The 23,782-nt window shown below is 32.4% G+C and overlaps 2 protein-coding genes and 1 non-coding gene across 3 annotated transcripts; 1 reads left to right on the top strand and 2 right to left on the bottom strand.

The window, feature by feature from the left end:
- Nucleotides 1-7,772: 7,772 nt before the first annotated feature.
- On the bottom strand, nt 7,773-22,130 carry LOC103848161 (WRKY transcription factor 6). The gene is made up of 6 exons (XM_018655862.2): nt 11,101-22,130; nt 10,828-10,917; nt 10,576-10,722; nt 10,155-10,481; nt 9,955-10,068; nt 7,773-9,605 (listed from the first exon to the last, which is right to left on the bottom strand). Exons 1-6 carry the CDS (start codon nt 11,470-11,472, stop codon nt 9,189-9,191), a joined length of 1,467 nt encoding a protein of 488 aa, XP_018511378.1. The 5' UTR covers nt 11,473-22,130; the 3' UTR covers nt 7,773-9,188.
- Nucleotides 19,109-19,215, bottom strand: LOC117133135. Its single transcript, XR_004456976.1, has one exon. It is a non-coding gene; the product is annotated as a small nucleolar RNA R71 (small nucleolar RNA).
- On the top strand, nt 19,454-20,881 carry LOC103848216. Its single transcript, XM_009125172.1, has 3 exons — nt 19,454-19,579; nt 19,625-20,071; nt 20,120-20,881. Exons 1-3 carry the CDS (start codon nt 19,454-19,456, stop codon nt 20,879-20,881), a joined length of 1,335 nt encoding a protein of 444 aa, XP_009123420.1.
- Nucleotides 22,131-23,782: the final 1,652 nt, after the last annotated feature.

The following is a 23,782-nucleotide window of genomic DNA, read 5'->3' as shown; positions in this document are numbered from 1 at the left end:
CTTTGGTTCAGACACACTCCCATCACCACCTTCTCCACCCTTCTTCGACTTTTAACCGCTTCTTCACTCCCGTAATCAAAATTCCTCATCGCTCCCCAAATAATTACCTCCCTTCCATTCCTTGTGAACTTCGTCTTTACCATCTAAGGTTTTCACAGAGAAAAATCCCCAAATCGATTTGGGTTTCTGAGAAATTAGGGTTACGTTTTGTTTTGTTTTATTTCAATCATCCACGTCTTTTGATCAATAAAAAGAAATATGTATGGTAATCTTTTGAAAAGGGGAAAATCGCATAAAAACCCTTGAAAGTGTCACTTACTAGCACTTTAAACCTTGAAGTTTTTTCACTAACACTTTTAACATTCAAAGTGACATTTTTATCATTAAAAACCTCCAAAGAAGAAAACTGACCGGCTGAACAGGTTAAAAACAGTTTTTTTTTCAAAAAATAATTATTTAATTAATAAATAAACAAAAAAATTAATCAAAATCGAAAAAATTAACTAAAAAACTCATAAATTAAAAAAAAGTGATAAAAATAAATAAAGATTTAGAAAATTAAATAAAATAACTAAAAAATCAAAAATAAATAAGATCAAATTAAAATACAGAAAAAAATAAATTTAAAATTCAAAAAAGTTTTTTTTTTCATTTTCAAATATAATGTCGGAAATTATCATTGGAGGGTTTTAACCTGTTGAGCCGGTCATTTTTCTTATTTGGAGGTTTTTTATGATAAAAATGTCACTTTGAAGGTTAAAAGTGTTAGTGAAAAAACTTTAAGGTTTAAAGTGCTAGTAAGTGACACTTTAAGGTTTCCACTAGCTCAGTGGCAAAAACCCCCTAAGACCACGAGTGCAGGAGTTCGAGTCCAACCAATAATATTTTTAATTAAACAAAACAACGTCGTCTTGAGATTTTATCTTAAACAAAAGAACTGGATCAAACGACGTCGTTTCACTAAACGACGTCGTTTCACTAAACGACGTCGTTTCACTAAACGACAATATTTAACGGTAAGTTAACACTGTCTTAACTGTCGGTAAACCGTGTGTTAATCTGGTCAGTCAATCGTAATTTTCTTAATAAACTAAAAAAAGTCAATAAAAGTTCAGTATTTTATTGGCCAGGCTCAAGTACAGGTTTCTTTTGGCAATTCGTGCAAGGTTCGTGATTTGTTTGGCCGAATTCTCATTTTTTTCATATTTCCCCCAAACTTTTAAAATCCCCCTCACTAATTGAATTCCCAAATCAAAATTAGAGATAAATAAATTGCGTTTTGTAGACTGCGATTGGCCATTAAAAAAAGAACACGACCCACCCGGAATAGAAAAAAATCTGACCCGAATTAATTAAAAATGAAATCGAATTGGGGCTAAATTAAAATTTAGGTTTCGACTTTGTTGTTCTGAACCAGAAGAACAAACGAGAAAGAACACATAGTGAGAAAGAGACAACTAGGAACACAGAGAGAGAGAGAGAGAGAGAGAGAGAGAGAGAGACAGACGTGGGGGAACATAGATAGAGACGGTGAGGAACACAGAGAGAGACGACGACGAACAGAGAGATAGACGACAAGGAACAGAGAGAGAGACGATGACGTGGAGGAACAGAGAGAGACGACCAGGATCATGTTGTTGAGTCCTCATGTTGTTTGTGTTTGATGATAGAAAAAGATGGAAAGGGCGTCTTTTTATATGGGTCGATGAAGCAGTGAGAGATGAGGTAGGGAAGGTGGATGCAAAACATGATGAGCTTGTGAATGATGTTAAGAATCTGAAACAGAGTGATGGAGTGCTTTGAGTTTCATGAAACAAGACTTGAGAAGGTGGAAGAAGAAGCTATGAGAATTAATATAGAGGGAAAGCTTTCATGCTAATAGTTTATACCTTGTAAAGAAACGAAACCATTTAGTGGTATATTAATCTAAAAAGACATAAGAAACAGACCTTTCTGTTAGAGATTATCAATATCTCAACCTTCTGATTATCATTATCACAAATCATTACGTGCTCTGTTTCTAAAAAGACAAAACAGAGTAATACTGAAACTTATTACTTATTAAGATAACGTAAAGTAGAATCCTGGACCAGCTTCTCCACGTAGTAAGACAACGATTTTTTCTATTAGCTTAGATGCAGCAAAGAGAACACCAAGGTATTGCAGCAAGAAAAGTGGAGAAAACAGAACTGGGACTGAGAAAACGTCAAAGCTTGAGCAACAAAAGCCACAACAGCAAAAACAACAAAAGCAACAGAGATCCACTAGTCTTGAGCTTGAGTAGATTGAGTAGGTTGTGTAAGTCTGATCTCTTCATGGACATGAGAAGAAGTGCCCTGCCACAAAACCAAACAAGAGGATAAATACATTAACAATTTTTGAAATTTGGTTGATATTATACCTCTTCCACGGTTTGGTGTGTCTTCTTCATCTTTTTCTTTGGATGGAGTTTGCAACCAAGTGCGTTATGGCCTGCCTCACCGCATGAACCACAATGGACTGTCCGACCAGCCCTTCCAAGCTTCTTCGCTTCCCTCTTCTTCTTCTTTTTTGGTGATTCAAATTTGCCTTTTATTCTAGGAAACTTCTTTTGCCTCTTCTTCTTCTTTCTCCCTGGTTGATCAGGCTCAGGAGGAGCAACTATCAATCCTAAACCCGAATTCATCCATACTCGTGGTCCTCTAACAGGTTCTAGATTGGTGTTGTAAATATATTGCCACATTATGGTAGAGAAGAAGTTTGAGACATAATCATCAACATTCAAACCTTTATCAATCATTGCTCCATAAGCGTGTTTACACGGAACTCCACTTATTTGCCATTTTCCGCATGAACATGTATGCCTTATTGTGTTGACATTATGTCTATCATTGTCTACAGAGACCTCAAAGACTCCACGGGTTGCAGGTGTCGTCACACATTCATCTGCGATCTTCTTCTCCTCTGCTTTAGCTACATACTTTGAACAAACCCCCTCATGCTTCATCGATGTGATGTGTCTTTTGGCGATGCGTTCCATTGCTTGCCTCCTTATCATCTCAAGCATTGGGACCATTGATTTTGCTCTAGCTTTAGTGTAGTGGAGTTAAAGGATTCTGTCGCGTTGTTATCAACATCTTCACAGCAGCTTCCAAGCTTGTAAAAAGGCCGAGACCAAGTTTCCAACAGCTCCTTCATAACATCATTGTACAAGGCCAAATCGTATGCTTGTAACTTCTTGACATTATAGTCAAATTCTGACTTTGTATAGCTCTGAGCAATATCCCATATCCTCGGTTTCAGCAATTCTTTCTTGGCATGATTATTTTTCACATTCTCCACAATGTGTTTCACACACTTTCTATGCTCAGTGTTCGGTAACTCTGACTCCATGGCACTTTTCAGTCCCTTTGATCTATCTGAAATGATGACAAACCCATTCCCATCTTGCAGAACTATGTCATGTTTTATTTTCTTGATAAACCATAACCAACTATCAGTTGTCTCAGATTGAACAACGGCCCAAGCCTTACAGCAACAGCCCCTTCATCATTCTTCAATTTCTCTCTCTCCTCTGCATCTCCATTCCTCAATGTATCTCTCTCCTCTGCATTATCTTCTCTCAATCCTGTCTCTCTCTCTTTCTCGGTCATCTTCTTCGTTTCTGACTCTCTCTCTCTCTCTCTCTCTGTTTCCCCTCTCTCTCTCTCTCTCTCTCTCTTCTCTGTTCCTCTCTCTCTCTCTCTCTCTCTCTCTCTCTCTCTCTCTTTCCTCTCTCTCTCTCTCTCTCTTCTTCTCTCTCTCTCTCTCTCTCTGTTCCCTTCTCTCTCTCTCCTCTCTCTCTCTCTGTTCCCTTCTCTCTCTCTCTCTCTCTCTCTCTCTCTCTCTTTCTCTCTTCTCTCTCTCTCTCTCTCTCTCTCTCTCTCTCTCTCTCTCTCTCTCTCTCTCTCTCTCTCTCTCTCTCTCTCTCTCACTCTCTCTCTCTCTCTCTCTCTCTCTCTCTCTCTCTCTCTTCTCTCTCTCTCTCCTCTCTCTCTCCTCTCTCTCTCTCTCTCTCTCTCTCTCTTTGTTTTTGTTTCCGTCGACTATATCTCTCTGTTGTTTCTGTGTCGGACAAAAAATAAGTAGGGTTTATGTATCTAGGGGGGAATAGGCAGCCAACCCATGTTAATATGGGTAAACATTATTGCTCGAGATTATAACTTTTTAAAAAATCCTCAAATAATATATAGGAGATATTTTTACATATGTTTTATTGTTATCTTTAAAAAATATTTTTCAATAAAATATTTATTTAAATTTTATTTTATAAAGTATTTCACTTGGCACATAATGCGGGTTATTACATAGTGTCATTATTAAAGGCAATGCTTAGTTACATAACGAATTTGTATTATTAACAAACATAGCTAATCTATACTATTATTTATGAAGTGATTTAGCTTATTTGTCATGATTTCCATGATTTTAGGTAATTTTGCTTATTTGTCATGTTTTAATTAGGTTTAAGCTGAGTCATTAATTTATTAATAGTTTTTAGTTGAGTCCATAACTTATTAATTTAAATATTATAACTATAAAATATGTAATTAGATATATAATTATTTTAATTTTGCTTATTTGTCATGTTTTTCATAATTTTAGTCAATTTTGCTTATCTGTCATGTTTTTATTAGGTTTTAACTTAGTCATTGATTTATTAATAATTTTTAGCTGAATCACTAATTATTAATTTAAAAATATCCGTAATGAATTTTATATATAATTAAAAAATAATTTTGATTTAATAATATTTAAGTCTATATTTTATATTAAAATTCTTATTTTCTTATTTGTCATATTCTATTAGGTTTTAAGCTTTTATATAGGTCATTAACTTATTATTTGTTTTTAACTTAGTATTTATTAATTTTCACAAAACCCGTAATGAATTTTTTATATAATAAAACACACATTTTATTTAATAATATTAAATTTCTATGTTATATTAAATAATTAATTATAAACTAATATAATAAAATTGTGAAAATATATTTAAAAATTAATAGAATTCTTATATATATTGTGTTGCTATCTGAAAACAATATCTTTTTTTATAAAGTTAAAAAACTAAGATATAAAATAGTTTATAATTAAATATTAGTCAAACAAAAATATTTCTAATATAATAAGTAGGGTTTATGTATCTAGGGGGGAATAGGCAGCCAACCCATGTTAATATGGGTAAACATTATTGCTCGAGATTATAACTTTTTAAAAGATCCTCAAATAATATATAGGAGATATATTTTACATATGTTTTATTGTTATCTTTAAAAAATATTTTTCAATAAAATATTTATTTAAATTTTATTTTATAAAGTATTTCACTTGGCACATAATGCGGGTTATTACATAGTGTCATTATTAAAGGCAATGCTTAGTTACATAACGAATTTGTATTATTAACAAACATAGCTAATCTATACTATTATTTATGAAGTGATTTAGCTTATTTGTCATGATTTCCATGATTTTAGGTAATTTTGCTTATTTGTCATGTTTTAATTAGGTTTAAGCTGAGTCATTATTTTTTTAATAGTTTTTAGTTGAGTCCATAACTTATTAATTTAAATATTATAACTATAAAATATGTAATTAGATATATAATTATTTTAATTTTGCTTATTTGTCATGTTTTTCATAATTTTAGTCAATTTTGCTTATCTGTCATGTTTTTATTAGGTTTTAACTTAGTCATTGATTTATTAATAATTTTTAGCTGAATCACTAAATTATTAATTTAAAAAATATCCGTAATGAATTTTATATATAATTAAAAAATAATTTTGATTTAATAATATTTAAATCTATATTTTATATTAAAATTCTTATTTTCTTATTTGTCATATTCTATTAGGTTTTAAGCTTTTATATAGGTCATTAACTTATTATTTGTTTTTAACTTAGTATTTATTAATTTTCACAAAACCCGTAATGAATTTTTTATATAATAAAACACACATTTTATTTGATAATATTAAATTTCTATGTTATATTAAATAATTAATTATAAACTAATATAATAAAATTGTGAAAATATATTTAAAAATTAATAGAATTCTTATATATATTGTGTTGCTATCTGAAAACAATATCTTTTTTTATAAAGTTAAAAAACTAAGATATAAAATAGTTTATAATTAAATATTAGTCAAACAAAATATTTCTAATATAATAAGTAGGGTTTATGTATCTAGGGGGGAATAGGCAGCCAACCCATGTTAATATGGGTAAACATTATTGCTCGAGATTATAACTTTTTAAAAGATCCTCAAATAATATATAGGAGATATATTTTACATATGTTTTATTGTTATCTTTAAAAAATATTTTTCAATAAAATATTTATTTAAATTTTATTTTATAAAGTATTTCACTTGGCACATAATGCGGGTTATTACATAGTGTCATTATTAAAGGCAATGCTTAGTTACATAACGAATTTGTATTATTAACAAACATAGCTAATCTATACTATTATTTATGAAGTGATTTAGCTTATTTGTCATGATTTCCATGATTTTAGGTAATTTTGCTTATTTGTCATGTTTTAATTAGGTTTAAGCTGAGTCATTAATTTATTAATAGTTTTTAGTTGAGGCCATAACTTATTAATTTAAATATTATAACTATAAAATATGTAATTAGATATATAATTATTTTAATTTTGCTTATTTGTCATGTTTTTCATAATTTTAGTCAATTTTGCTTATCTGTCATGTTTTTATTAGGTTTTAACTTAGTCATTGATTTATTAATAATTTTTAGCTTAATCACTAAATTATTAATTTAAAAAATATCCGTAATGAATTTTATATATAATTAAAAAATAATTTTGAATTAATAATATTTAAATCTATATTTTATATTAAAATTCTTATTTTCTTATTTGTCATATTCTATTAGGTTTTAAGCTTTTATATAGGTCATTAACTTATTATTTGTTTTTAACTTAGTATTTATTAATTTTCACAAAACCCGTAATGAATTTTTTATATAATAAAACACACATTTTATTTAATAATATTAAATTTCTATTTTATATTAAATAATTAATTATAAACTAATATAATAAAATTGTGAAAATATATTTAAAAATTAATAGAATTCTTATATATATTGTGTTGCTATCTGAAAACAATATTTTTTATTATAAAGTTAAAAAACTAAGATATAAAACAGTTTATTATTAAATATTAGTCCAACAAAAATATTTCTAATATAATAAGTAGGGTTTATGTATCTAAGGGGAATAGGCAGCCAACCCATGTTAATATGGGTAAACATTATTGCTCGAGATTATAACTTTTTAAAAGATCCTCAAATAATATATAGGAGATATATTTTACATATGTTTTATTGTTATCTTTAAAAAATATTTTTCAATAAAATATTTATTTAAATTTTATTTTATAAAGTATTTCACTTGGCACATAATGCGGGTTATTACATAGTGTCATTATTAAAGGCAATGCTTAGTTACATAACGAATTTGTATTATTAACAAACATAGCTAATCTATACTATTATTTATGAAGTGATTTAGCTTATTTGTCATGATTTCCATGATTTTAGGTAATTTTGCTTATTTGTCATGTTTTAATTAGGTTTAAGCTGAGTCATTAATTTATTAATAGTTTTTAGTTGAGGCCATAACTTATTAATTTAAATATTATAACTATAAAATATGTAATTAGATATATAATTATTTTAATTTTGCTTATTTGTCATGTTTTTCATAATTTTAGTCAATTTTGCTTATCTGTCATGTTTTTATTAGGTTTTAACTTAGTCATTGATTTATTAATAATTTTTAGCTGAATCACTAAATTATTAATTTAAAAAATATCCGTAATGAATTTTATATATGATTAAAAAATAATTTTGATTTAATAATATTTAAATCTATATTTTATATTAAAATTCTTATTTTCTTATTTGTCATATTCTATTAGGTTTTAAGCTTTTATATAGGTCATTGACTTATTATTTGTTTTTAACTTAGTATTTATTAATTTTCACAAAACCCGTAATGAATTTTTTATATAATAAAACACACATTTTATTTAATAATATTAAATTTCTATGTTATATTAAATAATTAATTATAAACTAATATAATAAAATTGTGAAAATATATTTAAAAATTAATAGAATTCTTATATATATTGTGTTGCTATATGAAAACAATATTGTTTATTATAAAGTTAAAAAACTAAGATATAAAATAGTTTATAATTAAATATTAGTCCAACAAAAATATTTATATAAAGATATTTTCTAAACTATTTCTAATATATGAGTGTTTTAAAACTTTTAACACAATAATAAGTACATAGTTTGATGAACGTTTTTTGACATGTATAAATAATTTGATGTTTGATTTAACTATTTAAAATCATAAATAATAACTTAACTTGTGACTGAGTTCAAAATAAATTTTCTTGCTTTTACATTAAACCAGTTTAAGTTTAATCCGTGAAACACTATAGCTTCAGTTGGTCATCCCTAGAAGAATGAAAAAAATGAACAAAATAAAAAATAAAATTTCATTAGAAGAATTGAAAAAATATAAAAAAATATGAATTTTTGTTCAATTTGTTCCTTATCAAAATTGCATAGTATTTGACTAAAATTTCAACATAACTGGTATAAATTTTGAGGAACAAAGAATTCACCATAATTTTTTACTTCAACATGTTCACCAATTACAATTATATAATGCCGATTTTTAGATTAATAAGAGATAAAATAATAAGTATTCGTAAGATGATTATGCCCGCATGTGCGGGCAAAACACCTAGTATTACTTTAAACTAAAGTGTTTCTCTTTTATATATTTACTGGAAGTTTGATACCAAGCAGAAGAAATATGAAACAATGAAATAAACTTTCTATTTCCTATTAATCCAGTTTGAAAAAAATGAAGACTATAAAAAAACAAAAAAATTTGTATGTGATATTTTCTATTGATTTTTGTTGTTTCCTTCGCCTTCATGGTGTTTCGAACCATTGATCATAGAAGTAATAACAGCTGCAAGAGCTGCCGTGAAGTTCGGATCAGTGGTGAGTGCTGTTATTGTATTAGCCACAGCGTGGGGCTGCGAAAAGGCAGCTGATGGAGCACAACCGGAAAACTGCAACCCCGAGAACTTGGATTGGTTATACTATGCCTGACCTATTACATGAGGTAACATACCCGGGGGTATATTCGTCATTTGTTGTTGCTGCGGCCGCTGCATCAATGAGTTGTGGTGGTTGTTGTTGTTAGCGGCCGCTGTCGAAGGGGAGGAGTTGGAACCATTAGGAGGTGGAGGTGAGTGGGTGAGGTCTAAGGTGACGGTAGGGAACGGAGCAGAGGCCGAGATTGTGGCCATGCTTGTCGAGCAAGGAAGAACAGCCCTAGCTAGTAAATTCGTAGGGTTCATCATCCCATCGTGACTAGACATTGACCCGGATAGTAACATGTTAGCCGCGGCCGTGGTTGTGGAAGCCATCGCCACTGCTGCTGGCGGCAATGGATGGTTGTGGTTTCCCTCGTAGGTCGTTATCAGGATCGATCTGTCTTCCGCACAACGTTGAACCTATAAATATATATCATGAGGAAGAATACCATTAGCCCATCAGTCAAAACACATATACTTTCCACATCTCTAATGAATTTACACAAGAAGTCACGAATCTAAAGGTATATTTTACCGAATTCTAAAACTAACTCAAATCTTTTGTTGCGATCCGTCTTCGGTTCACAAAAATGCACACTTCCGGCTTGGAACCCAAATTATAACACATAAAGGACATTGATACAACCCATGAAGTTTCATGACAGTCTCCAAAAATAATTTGGAACTGTACCTAGCTAGCTAGCTAGCTAGCTTGTGTTATGCTTATATGCATTTTATTGTTGAATACAAAAGTTTTATATATACGTACTTGTTTGCGAACGGGGCATCCCGTGGCCATCGTACAACGGTAATAAGCCCGTGGACAAGGATTTCCTTTTGCCATCTTCTGGCCATACTTTCTCCATTGACATCCATCGCTTATCTATAAGAACATAATTACAAACTTAATTAGCGCGTATACTTCATTTTGTGATGTAAGTGTAATTAATTTTTCCGTTAAGTACTTACCATAGGAGCTTCCGAGCGGGCACGAACGGAGACACGAGCTTTCCTCATGATAGCTTCTCCGGGTTGATCAAACGTGGTTGGGCTACTATTATTCACTTTCTGAACTTTGTTAGACTCGGTTTCGGGGCTTTCTTCACGTCCAAGTCTCTTTCCGTCCCTAACCTCGTTATTACGCCTCTCGGCCGCAGAAGAACCGCCTGAACGAGTTCTATCTTCCGTTGAAGAATTTGACACATCCTCAGCCTCGCCAGGTGCTCTGGAAGGGACTAGATCGAGGAACTGCCTTGGTACTATAGTCTCCTCATGATTTTCAGTAGCCTCTATTGCCTAATAATACTGGTTTGTCAGTGTTAAATTAATTTTCTAATCATTTAGAGAAAATGCCATTTACTTGGGTTAACCCTCTCAATTATTTAATTACCTTGTTCTGTTGTTTTTGCTGCTGTTGCATTAATGAAACAATATGCATCTGAAGTGAAGTGTAACTATTGCTCGCTTGTGTAAGCAATTCTCTTAGCTTTTGGTTCTCTATGGTCACTTTCTTTAGCTCATCTTGTAACTTAATTGACTGTGATTAATATTTAAAATACAATATTAAACTAAACTGGATTCATTCGCCTATAAATCAAAAAATATTGATTGCGAACGTGCTAGAAAATTAAATTACATTTACCTCATTTTTTGCACACTTATCTTCCATTTCGTAAGATTCTTCGTCGTCGGTCACTGATTGATCACTCCTGGTTCGAAGATTCAAACCGGTCTACTCAAAAATAAATTCACAAAATTAAAATTTGATGAATATTTCATAAATAGTAAATTTTGGAATCCGTATTTGACTTTCATATTATGTCGTAGACATTAACACAAACCTTTATGTTACAAGTTCGGTTTATCATTTAAATATCAATTATAGAATACGAGTTATTGATATTTTCAAACTTACATTTACGTCCGTTCGATCATCTTGTACCTCCTTTTTAACACGAAATCCAGCGTCCTCTACGTAACAAACCCTAGATTTCTCGTCGGAGAAAAAATCAACTTCGCCGGGAACTGCACAATCGTTTTCACCGGCGACGCCACTCGATAGATCATTATCTTGACGGTCACAGATACCAGAAAGACTCACTGGAAACCTAAAATCTCTGGCGGCGTTGGATATTTTGGTCTTGTTATCGTCAACGTCATCTCCAGCTGTAGACATCGTCAACGGAGTCGAGAAGCGGCGATGAGTATTATTACTTTTGAAACATTTAGGTATTACGAGATCAAGAGAAGATGAATCAAGAGTGAGACCAAACCATCCTATGTCCATAAAAAGAAGAAAGAAGATCGCGAGATTAACGAAAGGAGAAAGATTGTTAAAAGGTAGAGATGTAAAGATTTTTTTGGGTTTGGTTTAGAGAGAGAGAAAGAGATTGTGAAGTCTTCTGCCAGAACATTAGACTCTCCTATAAAAAGGGTTTGGGGCGTGGACCAATTTCTTCTTTCGTCACATTTTTCTAAAATAATGAACTTTGATTTAATTTTCCGGACTTTTAAGAAACAAAATGTGAGATTTACGTCAGCTCCTGCGTCATGCCGGGTCCTGGATCTAAACCCATAAGGCCATGATTATCGGTAAATCTGTATTTTGGGTTTCTTAATTTTTTTTTTTGTTTTCTCTGATTAAAAAAAAATTAAAAAATGAACCAATCGTGGGTCACCACGTGTCAGTGGGATCCGCAAACAGTATAAATATCAGACAAAAGTAAATCCTTATTTCATATTTTCTATCACCGTTTTTAACTCAAAATATGGGGTCTACCACTTAAAACTCCTCTTTTTACTCCCGATAATTGTGGTCTAACTCACCCAGCCTGTTTCATTTTCATGGAAACTTGATACAAAAAAAAACTTTTGTCTGAACATTGATCAAAGGGCTTATTTGTGATATAACCAAAGAAAAAAGTCAAATTAGTTTTAAAGAGAAAATGTAGAGAGAGATAGGAAGAGAAAAGATAAGAGAAGGTATGATTTTGGTTAGATAATGAATTTTGGTTTTTTGTTTAGTCATCTCACTTAATTTTCTTTGATCGATCAAAAAGAAAAAAATTGATCAAAAAGAATTAAAAAAAAATATTTAAGGACGTTGTAAAAGAAAATTATATTTTTCACTAACAATAAACTTACAAATCAATGTGTTATTAAATACCTCAATTCCTGACATTTTCTTTTAATAAAATTATTTACTAGTCCTCTCTATTTGAAGAATTAAATACTTATTTTGTGTTTTACTTTAATTTTCTTTAACTAATTTAAAGTTTTGTTTACTTTCCAAACGAAATTTCATCATTTATACTTTTATATTAAAATTTATGTTTTAATTTTAAATCAAAAATATTAATTAGAATATGAAACATGAATATTTCAAATATAATATATATTAGTTAGACTACAGTATGATGGTATCATTAAAAAAAATGATTGGTTATTGTTGTAGTCTGTCGATGCTCTCCACATATACAGTACACCTAGATTTCTAAATCTACACTAGTTTTGATTTGTATTTTTTTTCAAAGTTCACAATTCTTCTATAAATTCACATATTTATAGTTGTTGTACGGAGACAAATACGTACAGTCCAAATCTAAAAATCGTTAAGAAATAAAAATCTAAAAGCAAAACAAAAAATACACAATTATAATTTTACACTCGAAAATTGAAACCACATCTCTTACTAATCAAATCCTACATATTAGTTTTATATAAATAATTTGAAGGACTAAAATAGTCCAAGAATACAAGATAAACTAAGAGCATCATTAGTGATAAGTTCTTTAAACTGAAACAGTTTTGTAATTAAAATTAAGCTAGGTGTCTTGCCTGCATATACGGGCTTAATCGCTTTACGAATATTTATTAGTTTATTTTTAATTAATTCAAAAACCAGCATAATTGTTATTGATGTTTTCAAAAAATTAAATCTAACATATATATATAACAAAAATCTAATTAAATATATATGTTTAATTAAAATTTATTAAGGATAACATTGACTTTAACTACTTAATTTATTATAATTGTTCTATATTTTATTTTTAGATTTTATAATTGAAATATATGTTTTAAGATAACAACACAATATATAAGAATTATCTTTTTTTTTAAAGTTAATATTATTAATAAAAATTAGTTTTTGATTATATAATTAATAATATATAAAATTCATTAAAGGTAGTATAGATATTAACCACTCTAACTTTCAACGTGAGAGCTCTGTTGCTAAAAATTACTTCGCAAATAATAGTATAGATTTATTAAAATTTGTTACGAAGACTCGTGTAGAATTGGTAAAATAAGCAAGGGAAAATAGTTTTTTTTTCCACACAACCGATTCTCTACCTTTTTACTGTATCTTTTTTTTTTTGGTTTTTATATTAGTATTTTTTTTTTTGACAGCAAAAAATTTACAGACTCACGTTGACTCTGTAAACCAAGTCGGTAACTCCGCAGCCATGTGAACAACAAAAGACAATTGTTTCCTAGCATTGCGTGCTAAGCTATCCGCCCGAAGGTTCGCCGTCCGAGGTACATGGACGATGTCTGAGTTGAGGAAACTTCTTTTGAGAAGTTTGATTTCTTCCAAATAGATTTCGAATGCTGGTCATTCTTCTGATTCCGAAACCATCTTCACCAATTGAGAAATTTTATATTAGTATTTACCTTGAGAAATTTTGATAGAACTGAACCGATGTGCCGACTCTAATATTCACATGAAGTGGTTTCGGACATGGGGACCAGGCGACCCAAACCTTCAGATGATTACAAAAAAAAAAAGAATCTGATGAACTGATATAGACAGAATAAAACAATTTTTTAATAATTTGTAGGTATTTTAAAAGAATCTAAAATCTAGGTTGATTGTTTCAGTTTCTATTTTTGGTTTAAAAGTTTCACTACAAGAAAACATATTTGTTACGAGAGCAATATTGCTTATAAATTCGTCGGAATAGGGATGTTACGACGAATTAACATCGAAAACCGTTTCGTTGTTAAACATCCGTCGTAACGGAGGTTTCGTCGTAAACACGTGTTAACGTTTAAAAGGAATGATTTCCTCGTAAAATGGAAGGAAACAATTCGTGTAAACGAGACGTAACATTTCGTCGTAAAGTACTCATATTATTTCGATGTAAAGTACTCGTATTATTTCGATGTAAACTCCATGTAAAATTTACGAGGATCTTACAATGCTGCTCATGTAAGCTCCACATAAACGTTACGACAATGTTACGAGGATTTCGTTGTAAATTCCATTTAAAGTTTACAACGAATTTACATCGTTTCTTACCATTTAATATTAAATTAAAATAAAAATATTATTTAAAATTTGAAATTTTAAAAAATTTAAATATAAAAAAAATATGAAAATGAAAATATATTTTTTAAAACTATTTAAAAGTCATAACATAATATTTAAATTCATAATACAAAACGAAACAAAAAAACTACTACATATTATCAAAGTAGTCGGTGGCGGTGCTCGGTTGAGAACGGTCTGGATCAGAATCTTCGGGATTCCGTATTGGCATCTTGAGAGCTCCTCGTCTCTCATTTAGTGCTCGCTGCATAGTCGGGTTTCCCACCACCATCACGTCCAGCAGATCCTCAAGAGAGTCTAAACGATCCTTTTGGTCCGAGCTCTCATCTGAGTGTTCTCTTCATACCGTCTTAAAGCGTATGAAGAAGTTGCCTTAGCAACTTCGTTAACAGAACCTATGCTCACTGTCGGTCCCTTCTTTCTAGGAGCCACCTATAGAAACATATTAATATAGTTAAATTTTATTAAATACTTAAATTTATTTCAATAAATTTATAAAGTTTTACCTCTTCGAAGATCCTGTCGATCTCTTCGGTGGTCAGTTTGACGGGTAATCCATCGGGAGACTGCTGGGTTAATTGCGTCTCCCGCTCTTACACCCGAGAAGCCACTGCATTGAAGAGTTTCTCGGATGCCGGATCCACCAAAATTCCGTCTGATGTGGTGTGAGTCATCTTGAATAGAACAGACAGAGATGGTAAGACTACCCTCTACCCATACTACAAACAAAAAAATTAAATAAAAATAAAAATTAAATTTAAATTAATTAAAAATTCAAAATAAATATTAGAAACAACTTACAGCTTCTAGACGGATTCCGGGGTGAGGCTTTTGTCCGATTCTGTTAACCATGGGCAAATGACCATCTTTGTCCTTCGTTCTTCGGGAAGCGGAGCACGAGTTGGCCTTACGGATCGAAGAGGGTAGCTTCCAAAAGGCGATGAGATCATCCCATACTTCCTTCGAGTCCGTCATAACCGTAAATCTCCCACTTGTCCTTCCAATCGGAGACGGTATTACAAAGACGGGTCTTTGCCTTTGCAACGAACTCCCTCTTCACCCTCTCGGTGATTCCCAAGGACCAGTGCCACCTTTGCTGGAACAAACAAAATTTTGAAAAAATTAAAATAAATATATAATTAGATGTAAATATTTCATTAGATTTTTCTTAAAAATATATTACCGCAAAACATTTAAACCAAGTCGTCTTAACGTGGTCTGGAGTCTTGCTCCAATTCGGGTAGGCTCCGTCGTAGTAGCCCTTGATCGTCTCCGACACACTCCGGCCAACACGGTTGTTGGCCCCAAACCTGAAAAGAGAACCTAATTGTTAAAAAAAAATTAAATTTAATATACTAAAAAGTAATAAGTTACCAATAAGTTTCCGGCGGTTTATCGGGATCCAGAATATCCAAGCCCTCTCGTCCAGGCTGGGCGAGAAAATCCTCCACTGTCTATCTCGAGTATGGGGCAGATGGAGGCACACACAAATCTGGAGGAACTGCACCTGCTAGGACAGGCTGAGGTGCAGCGGCTTGAGGAGGAGGTGGTGGAGGCATATGAGGTGCAGGAGGAGGAGGACTCCAAGAAACTCTCTTAGATGTCTGAGAGTCCGGAACTGCCTCGGAAGATGATGAACCGGAAGAAGATGTCCTGACACCATAATGAAACATCTGAGAGTAAGTAGGTGCAGCTGGCTTTCTTCTAGGACCCATCTAAATTTTTTTTTAAAATTACAGTTAGTTTTATCATTAACGACATAATTTAAAAATATTATTCTGATACCTAACTAAGTACCTATACTAACCACCTAAACTAATTACCTATACTAACCACTTAAATTAATTACCTATACTAACTACCTAAAACTAATTACCTATACTAACCACTTAAACTAAACAATTTGGTTTAAAAAACCACCTAAAACTAAACAATTTTTTTTAAAAAAAAAACTTAGAGAGAGGGAAAGGTTACCTTAGAGGAGTGGAGAGGGATTTGGGAGGAATGAACGAGTTTGCTCGTTCATTGGCGTCACCTATATATAAGAAAAGACATTCCTCGTAAAGACGTCGTACAGTTACGGCAAAGTTACCAGGCCCGCGTTTTTTCAGTTACGACGAAATTACCAGGCCCACTTTTTTCATTTACGACGAATTTTCTAGGCCCGTGTTTTTAACTTTACAACGAATTTACGTGGAAAATTTACGACAAATTTTATGTGGAACGCTCATGCTTTTTTCATTTACGACAAATTTACCAGGCTCCTGTTTTTGTTAACGACGACTTTACGAGGCTTAACCCTAAACCCCGAAACCTGAAAACCTAAACCCCAAAGTTATTATCTTATAACACCATCTTCTTCTTTACATTTTCTTCCTCTTTATCTCTTTATCCAACTTAAACCCTAAACTCCAAATTAAATTTTTAAAACCAAAAGAAAACATATCATATAAAACAACATATGTTACACATACATTAAAATGAGAAAATTAAAAATAAAAACAACATTTGTTACACATACATTAAAATGAGAAAATGAAAAAGAAAAACAACATTTGTTACATAGATTACATCATTCTGAATCATGTTCGTTCTCATCAAGATCAGTGATATCTTATGATTTTAAGCTTCATTTTAGTTCTTTTATTGGTCATTTAGATGCATTTAGAGTTCAATTAGGTTGCATTGCATTACATTTGTCTCTATTAAGTGATGGAGATGCTATTTGGTGAATTTGAAACCTTTGGAGATGGTTTAGAGACAAGAATGGTGATTTTGGTTCATAAGACGAGTTCCCAACTGCCCCAGCGGCCAAATGCAGCGGCCAAATGCAGCGGCCAAGCCAAACCGCTGGGAAAATGCACACGCCCCTGCCCCATATGTACTTGTTGCAGCGGCCTGAAGACGTGTGTCGAAAACCAGCTGCGACACTTAGAAAAATCTGCACTTCTGTTTTTACCAACTTTTTACCCAAATTATCTTGGGTCAATCCATGTTTGTTGGATCGACCCAGCTCGTTTTTAGGCCACTATAAGTACTTTTTAGACCTAATTTTAGGGGATATCTTATTTTCTATCTAATCACAAAAGAACTTTTAGGTGAAAGATCTTATCTTGATCATTTTCTCTTGTGATTGCTTGATTATCTTGATCACTAATCATGATTAGCACCAAATCATCTTTGATTATTGGGCTCATCATGAAGAGTAGTGAGTAGTCATCTTTGGGTTCATGGGTTAGGGAGACTAAGGGTGATTAAGCTAGATCTAAGGTGTTTTAGTATAGATCCATCTTGTTCCTTGCTAGTAGAGTGCTTTTAATGCAACTTTAGAGTTGGCCTCTCTAAAGTTGAGCTCTAGGCATTTCATATCCGGAAGATGTTTGATGAAATGCCTGAACCAACTCTCCTAAGCTTTTAACATTCTTTACCAAAGAGATTTGTTGTTAAAGGTGTTAAGATGACTAGTAGACTTGAAATTAATGATTACTTAGATAACATTCAACCAAAGGGATTTGATACTTGAGTTATCTTAGTAAATGAGCATTCATCTAGAGATAGAGTTTGTTTAGGATTGTGTCTAGGTCTAAGGTAGATAGATTGGTTGAAAGTTGACACCTTTAGATTGAAACTTGATCACCCAAAGTCTATTCCCTTAGCCCATGAGTTCTCCCATCTCATAGTAAAGAAAGCTTTATCCTTTATTGCATTTTAGTAGTTCTCTAGTTCAAAAACATCTCACCAATTGATAGCACTTAGATTAAGCATGGTCTTGCATTCCCTTTGCTTTAGAATCACTTAGAACTGGTTTGACATCCTTTATTCTACAACATTTGATTAGGAGCCTTGAAACTCCTAACATCAAATTGGCACCGTTGCCAAATTCTAAGTTGATTGTGACATTGAGATTTAGTCATTTGCTTGAGACTAAGTCTGTTTTTATTTAATTGTGTTATTGCTTCTCTTTGTTCTTCTCCATTTGCATTTCAGGTGTATGAACACAAGGAGAAGAGGTCCAACAAACCTAGTTCCAAGAGTTGAAGACATTAGAGCACTTGAGAGGAAGATAGCAAGACAAAGAAGAGAAGTGGAGCAACAGGCTCACTTGCAAAAGTTGGGGTTTGATATAGAGAATCTGCCTCAAGATGGTGATGCCCAAGGAGGCATTGATCCAAGAGCTGATCCTTTTAGACCATAGAGCCAGCAACAACATCCACAGCGCCAAGCTAGAGCCATTGGTACTTATGATCAGCCTAATATCCATGGGAACATGATGGGCATCAGAGCACCAGCTGTGGAGAACAACAACTTTGAGATCAAATCCAGCTTGATCAACATGATAGAGAACAACAAGTACCATGGTCTTGCTTTGGAGGATCCACTTGACCATTTGGACAGATTTGATAAGTATTGTGGCTTGTACAAGATCAATGGTGTTTCTGAAGATGCTTTCAAGCTGAGATTGTTTCCATTCTCCTTGGGAGACAAAGCTCACACATGGGAGAAGAACATCCCAAGTGACTTTATCACCACTTCGGATGAATGCAAGAAAGCTTTCCTCACCAAGTTCTTCTCTACTTCAAGGACTGCCTAGCTTAAGAATGAAATCTCTGGGTTTCAACAAAAGAATCTTGAAGACATTGGGGAAGCATATGAGAGGTTCATAGGCTTCTTAAACCAATGTCCACACCATGGCTTCACCAAAGAGAGCTTGCTTAGTACTTTCTACAGAGGTGTCTTACCCAAGTATAGAAGCCGGCTTGATACTGCTAGCAATGGTTTCTTCTTGGGAAGAAATGAAGTAGAGACTGAGGAGCTTGTAGAGAACATGGTTCAAAGTGATTGAGTCTACAGTGATGAGCATGATAGAAATAACAGAGACAGTGGAGGTGATGATACAAACACAAAGAGAGAGTTGAAAGCTTTACAAGATAAGATGGATTTGCTTCTTTCGGATAGAGCCACACAAGAGAAAGTGAACTTTGTTGGTGAGCAGAAACAAGAGGAGATAGTTGTGGTTCATGAAGTTGATGGTCTAGAAGGTCAAGAAGAGCTATGTTTTGTGAATGCTAATGGGACATGATACAAGAAGGAGCCTAACTTTCAGTACAACAACTACCAACAAAAGCCTTTCTACAACAACCAACAAGGTGGTTACCAAGCTAGACAAAACTACTCTCATGGTCTCTCCTCCAAAGGAAATCAGTCTACACAAAGCCAAGCCGGATCTTTTACCTCTGCTCCACAAGAGAGTAGCACTGATGCAATGTTGAAACAGATCTTGGAGTCTCAAACTAGAAGTGAGAAGCACATTGGATATGAGCTGCAAAACCTTCACACCAAAGTTGATGGAAGCTACAATGACCTCAACAACAAGTTCCTACAACTCTCCTCTCACTTCAAGGCTTTGGAGAATCAGTTTGCCTCTATGCCTTCAACCTCCAAGAGCCCAATGGGCTCTCTACCAGGAAAATCAGAGCAGAATCCCAAAGATTATTGCAATGCTATCATCTCTACTACTTCTGAGATTGAGTTGAGTGATCATGAGAAAGAGGTAGATCAGATTGAAAGACTCATGTATGGAACATAAGTTGTTGCCAAGGCTGAAGCACAGATTGTGGAGAAGGTTGAACACAAGATTGTGGAAAGGGTTGAGATACAAACTGTAAAGAAGGTTGAGGGAATGGTTTTACAACCACTTAGACACAAGGCTGAGAAACCGGTTATTGGGAAAGCTGTCACGCAATTGAAGGAGATTCAGCTAGAAGAATTTCATGTGGTTGAGCAATCACCTTATGACAATCTCCCATTTCCACAAAGGTTCCTCACTAAAGCTCAGAAGAACGTGATCTCCAAGTTCAGAAAAGACATGGGAGATGTAGGAGTCAGGCTTCCACAGATATCAAATATGCATGATGCTCATGTCCAAATGATGCTCATCAAGGACATTCTAGCTCACAAAGAAGAAGTGGAAGAGCTCATAAACATCTCTACTATGCAGCTTGATCCACCAGTCACACCAAAGTCTATTCCAAAATTAGAAACCCAAGGGAAATTCACCTTATCTTGCTCACTTGGTAAGTTTACACTTGATGATGCTCTTTTTGATTCTGGTGCAAGTGTGAATGTGATATCAATGGAGATTGTGAAGAGTCTTGGGATTGAGAGAATGAAGCCAAACACATCTTCCCTACATTTTGGAGATTCCTCTTCTACAACTCCTATTGGTCTCATCAAGGACTTCCCTTTGAAGATTGGAGCATGCACCATTCCTATAGACCTCACTGTTCTGAAGATGGCAACTGAGAAGAGAGTCTCATTGATCCTTGGCACTCCATTCCTTACAAAGTGGGAGCTTGCATAGACTTTGCCAACAAGAAGGTCACACTCCTAAATGTGAACAAAGCTGTCTCCTATCCACTACAATCTCCAAAGATGAATGCTGAGTATTGTGGAACAATCACTTGTGGAGCATCCTCCATTGAGAAGACCAAGGCTGAAAGGGTTGGTATTAATAAAGAAGCTCTTGCTGGAGAGTCCCTTAAAGAGTTGTGTGATGAGCACTTGGAAAGTGCTATAAAGGAGGAGGTGAGTAGAGCCACAAAGGCTGCTCATGGCAAGAAGAAGATGATGAAAGAACATCACCCTTCACCTCTTGATATGATGCCTCACACTCTTACTCTTCACCTAATGAAGTTCAAGGATGGAGCTATTGAGTACAAGATCAAATGCAAGGAAAAGTCTATACCATTCTCAAGTGCAAAGGCCATCATCACTCCACAGCTCCAAGATGATCCAATCAAGCTTCAAGAGCTTCTCTCTCAAGTCCTCACCATCACTCTTGAAGGAGGGAAAGATCCTCCTCTTCACTAGCCAATTGGAAGGAAAGTCAAGCTAGAGACTTAAAATAAGCTCACTTGAGAGGAAGTCCCATGGTATCCTTAGTATATATCTTTATATATCTTTTTCTTGCTTTAGTGTGTTTGAATAAGCTTAGGGACAAGTTTGGGGGAATTCTCAAAAATTCTCAAAGGTCATGTCGAAAATTCCAAGGTGACAACAAGTCCTCCCTCCTCATTTCCCTTCTCTCATCATAGCCAACTTCAAATAAGTGCATTCTACCTTTGTAAATACTTAGTTATCATGTTTATGTCTTTTCCTTAGATCTCTTCTTTGAGCTTATGTGAAGTAAGTTTAGGGGAGAGTCTACTATCTCACATTGTGTTTTGTTTTGTCTACTTGTCATTGAGTCTCATGCATTGCATTGTTTAAAATTGTTTGGTACTGCGTCAGATGATCAATAACTTTTTTCATATAATTTCTTTTACTCCAGTATTTATTCAGATGTGGAACTTTATAACAAAGTAAGAAATGGATTGTAGAATATGACCCTATTTTCATGTGCAAAATTTAAGGGACATTTGCTAAAACCAACCCAAATATTCAAGTCAAATGTAAAAGTGTACCCCACTTTCAGTCAAATGCAAAACCAACCTAAATGAGTAGTGAAAGTACTATTTAACCCTTATGACCAAACAAAAAACATAAATGTATTTTACGTTTCTATCCTTTCGAAGTCTACACGTAATAAAAGAAGTCTACATATATATAGACTTCCTACGAAGTCTACTTTATAGACTTGTTTTGTAGTCTACACTCTAATTTGATCTACTAATTTAATTTTGAAAATGTATAAAAATAATTATTGTGATATTTTTAACTAATCATCAATATAATGGATAATATGAAGTAAATAAATTAAAATTTCATATAATCGAACAATTTTGAAGAATATATACTAATTTGGTTATCATGTGCTAGACTATGTTCATAGTTTAGAAACAAAAGGTTCTAACATGTTATGTCTTTTAGTAGTTGATTTCATATGGTTAGATTTTAGATTTTGTTTTTTTTTTTGTTTTATTAACTTAAATCTGCATATTAATGTTTAGTAGTTTATATTTTGTATAAATGAGACTTTTTGATTATCAAGCAAAACATTTAGGGTTTAATATTTGTGGTTTAGGGTTTCGTAGACCTACAATAAAGTCTATTTATCTGAAGACGTCTTTTTCAGTCTATAGTTTTCAATTTGTTTTACAAAAAATCATTATATTTAAACTAAGTTAAGTTCCTTACGAATAAAAAAGTGAAATCATATACTATAACTATTAAAAAATAAAGAAATAAATTTAATAAATCATATATTAAAATTATTAAAATAATAAAGAATAAACAACAATAATTAAATTATTATAGTAGACTTCCAAAAAGATCTACTATGTTATAGTAAGATCTACTCCAAAATTTTAATTTTAGTAGACTTCAAACGAAGTCTACAGTATCGTAAATTTTAACCTAGTTACATTTTTGTCTCCCTATATAAACAAAATTTATTTAATCTCTCTATAAAGTGGTTGCACAAGTTTTTAAAACTCTCTCCCTTCTCTCTAAAACTTTCTCTCTTCTCTCTAAAATTCTCTCAATTGTTTCTAAATCTCTCTCATTATCTTCTTTCTCTCTAAAATTTTCTCAAGTCTTTCTCACAATATTATCTTGTCATTTTAGATATTATGATTCATGGTTTTCATCTTCTCCTTTAAAAAATGTAAGTTTTAGATCTATAGATTTTAAATGTGTATTTTTATGTTTATTTCTCACAATATTATATTTTCTTGGTAGGTATTATCACTCATGGATTTCATCATCTCCTCTAAAAATGTAAGTTTTAGATTAATAGATTTTAAATATGTATTTACATGTTTATATTCAAATAAATTTATAGATCAAGCTCTCTACATTAATTTGCTACTAGTTTACCTTATAAATTCTATTATGTAAAGTATTTTCAGATTTAAAATTATTTTCACATTTCAAAATATATAGATTTTTTTCAGATCTGAAAATTATCAGACAGTGTAGACTTCTAAAGAAGTTTACTAAAGCTTGCAGACTTCATATGAAGTTTACTAAACCACAAAGTTTAAGCAGACTTCATTGGAAGTCTACAAAATTATGACTTTAAATTTTTTTCTATGTTTTTTAATAATTTTATCTTATTTTGCAGGTATTTTCTTCCACAGTTGTTCTCTTCTCCTCCTAGAAATGTAAGGTTTACATCTATAGATTTAAAATATGTGTTCTAGTATTTATATTCAAATAAAGTTACATATTAAAATTCATATTAATATGTCTTTAATTTATAACTATTTTGTCTATTAAATCATATTTTTAAAAGTTTTTTAGATTTAAACTTATTTCATAT

Source organism: Brassica rapa, chromosome A03 (genome assembly GCF_000309985.2).
Source record: "Brassica rapa cultivar Chiifu-401-42 chromosome A03, CAAS_Brap_v3.01, whole genome shotgun sequence".
Lineage (NCBI taxonomy): Eukaryota > Viridiplantae > Streptophyta > Magnoliopsida > Brassicales > Brassicaceae > Brassica > Brassica rapa.
The sequence above is the reverse complement of the archived record's forward strand: the minus strand, read 5'-3'. Positions and strand labels throughout refer to the sequence as shown.

Excerpts from the sequence above, each read along its gene's own strand:
- LOC103848161 (XM_018655862.2), bottom strand. The coding sequence starts at position 11,472 with ATGGACATAGGATGGTTTGGTCTCACTCTTGATTCATCTTCTCTTGAT. Across the intron at positions 10,918-11,100 it reads ATGATCGAACGGACGTAAAT|ACCGGTTTGAATCTTCGAAC; the intron begins GTAAGTTTGAAA and ends ATTTTTGAGTAG. Across the intron at positions 10,482-10,575 it reads AGCAAAAACAACAGAACAAG|GCAATAGAGGCTACTGAAAA; the intron begins GTAATTAAATAA and ends CAGTATTATTAG.
- LOC103848216 (XM_009125172.1), top strand. The coding sequence starts at position 19,454 with ATGGATTTGCTTCTTTCGGATAGAGCCACACAAGAGAAAGTGAACTTT. Across the intron at positions 19,580-19,624 it reads GTCAAGAAGAGCTATGTTTT|TACAACAACTACCAACAAAA; the intron begins GTGAATGCTAAT and ends CCTAACTTTCAG. Across the intron at positions 20,072-20,119 it reads TGAGTGATCATGAGAAAGAG|GCTGAAGCACAGATTGTGGA; the intron begins GTAGATCAGATT and ends GTTGTTGCCAAG.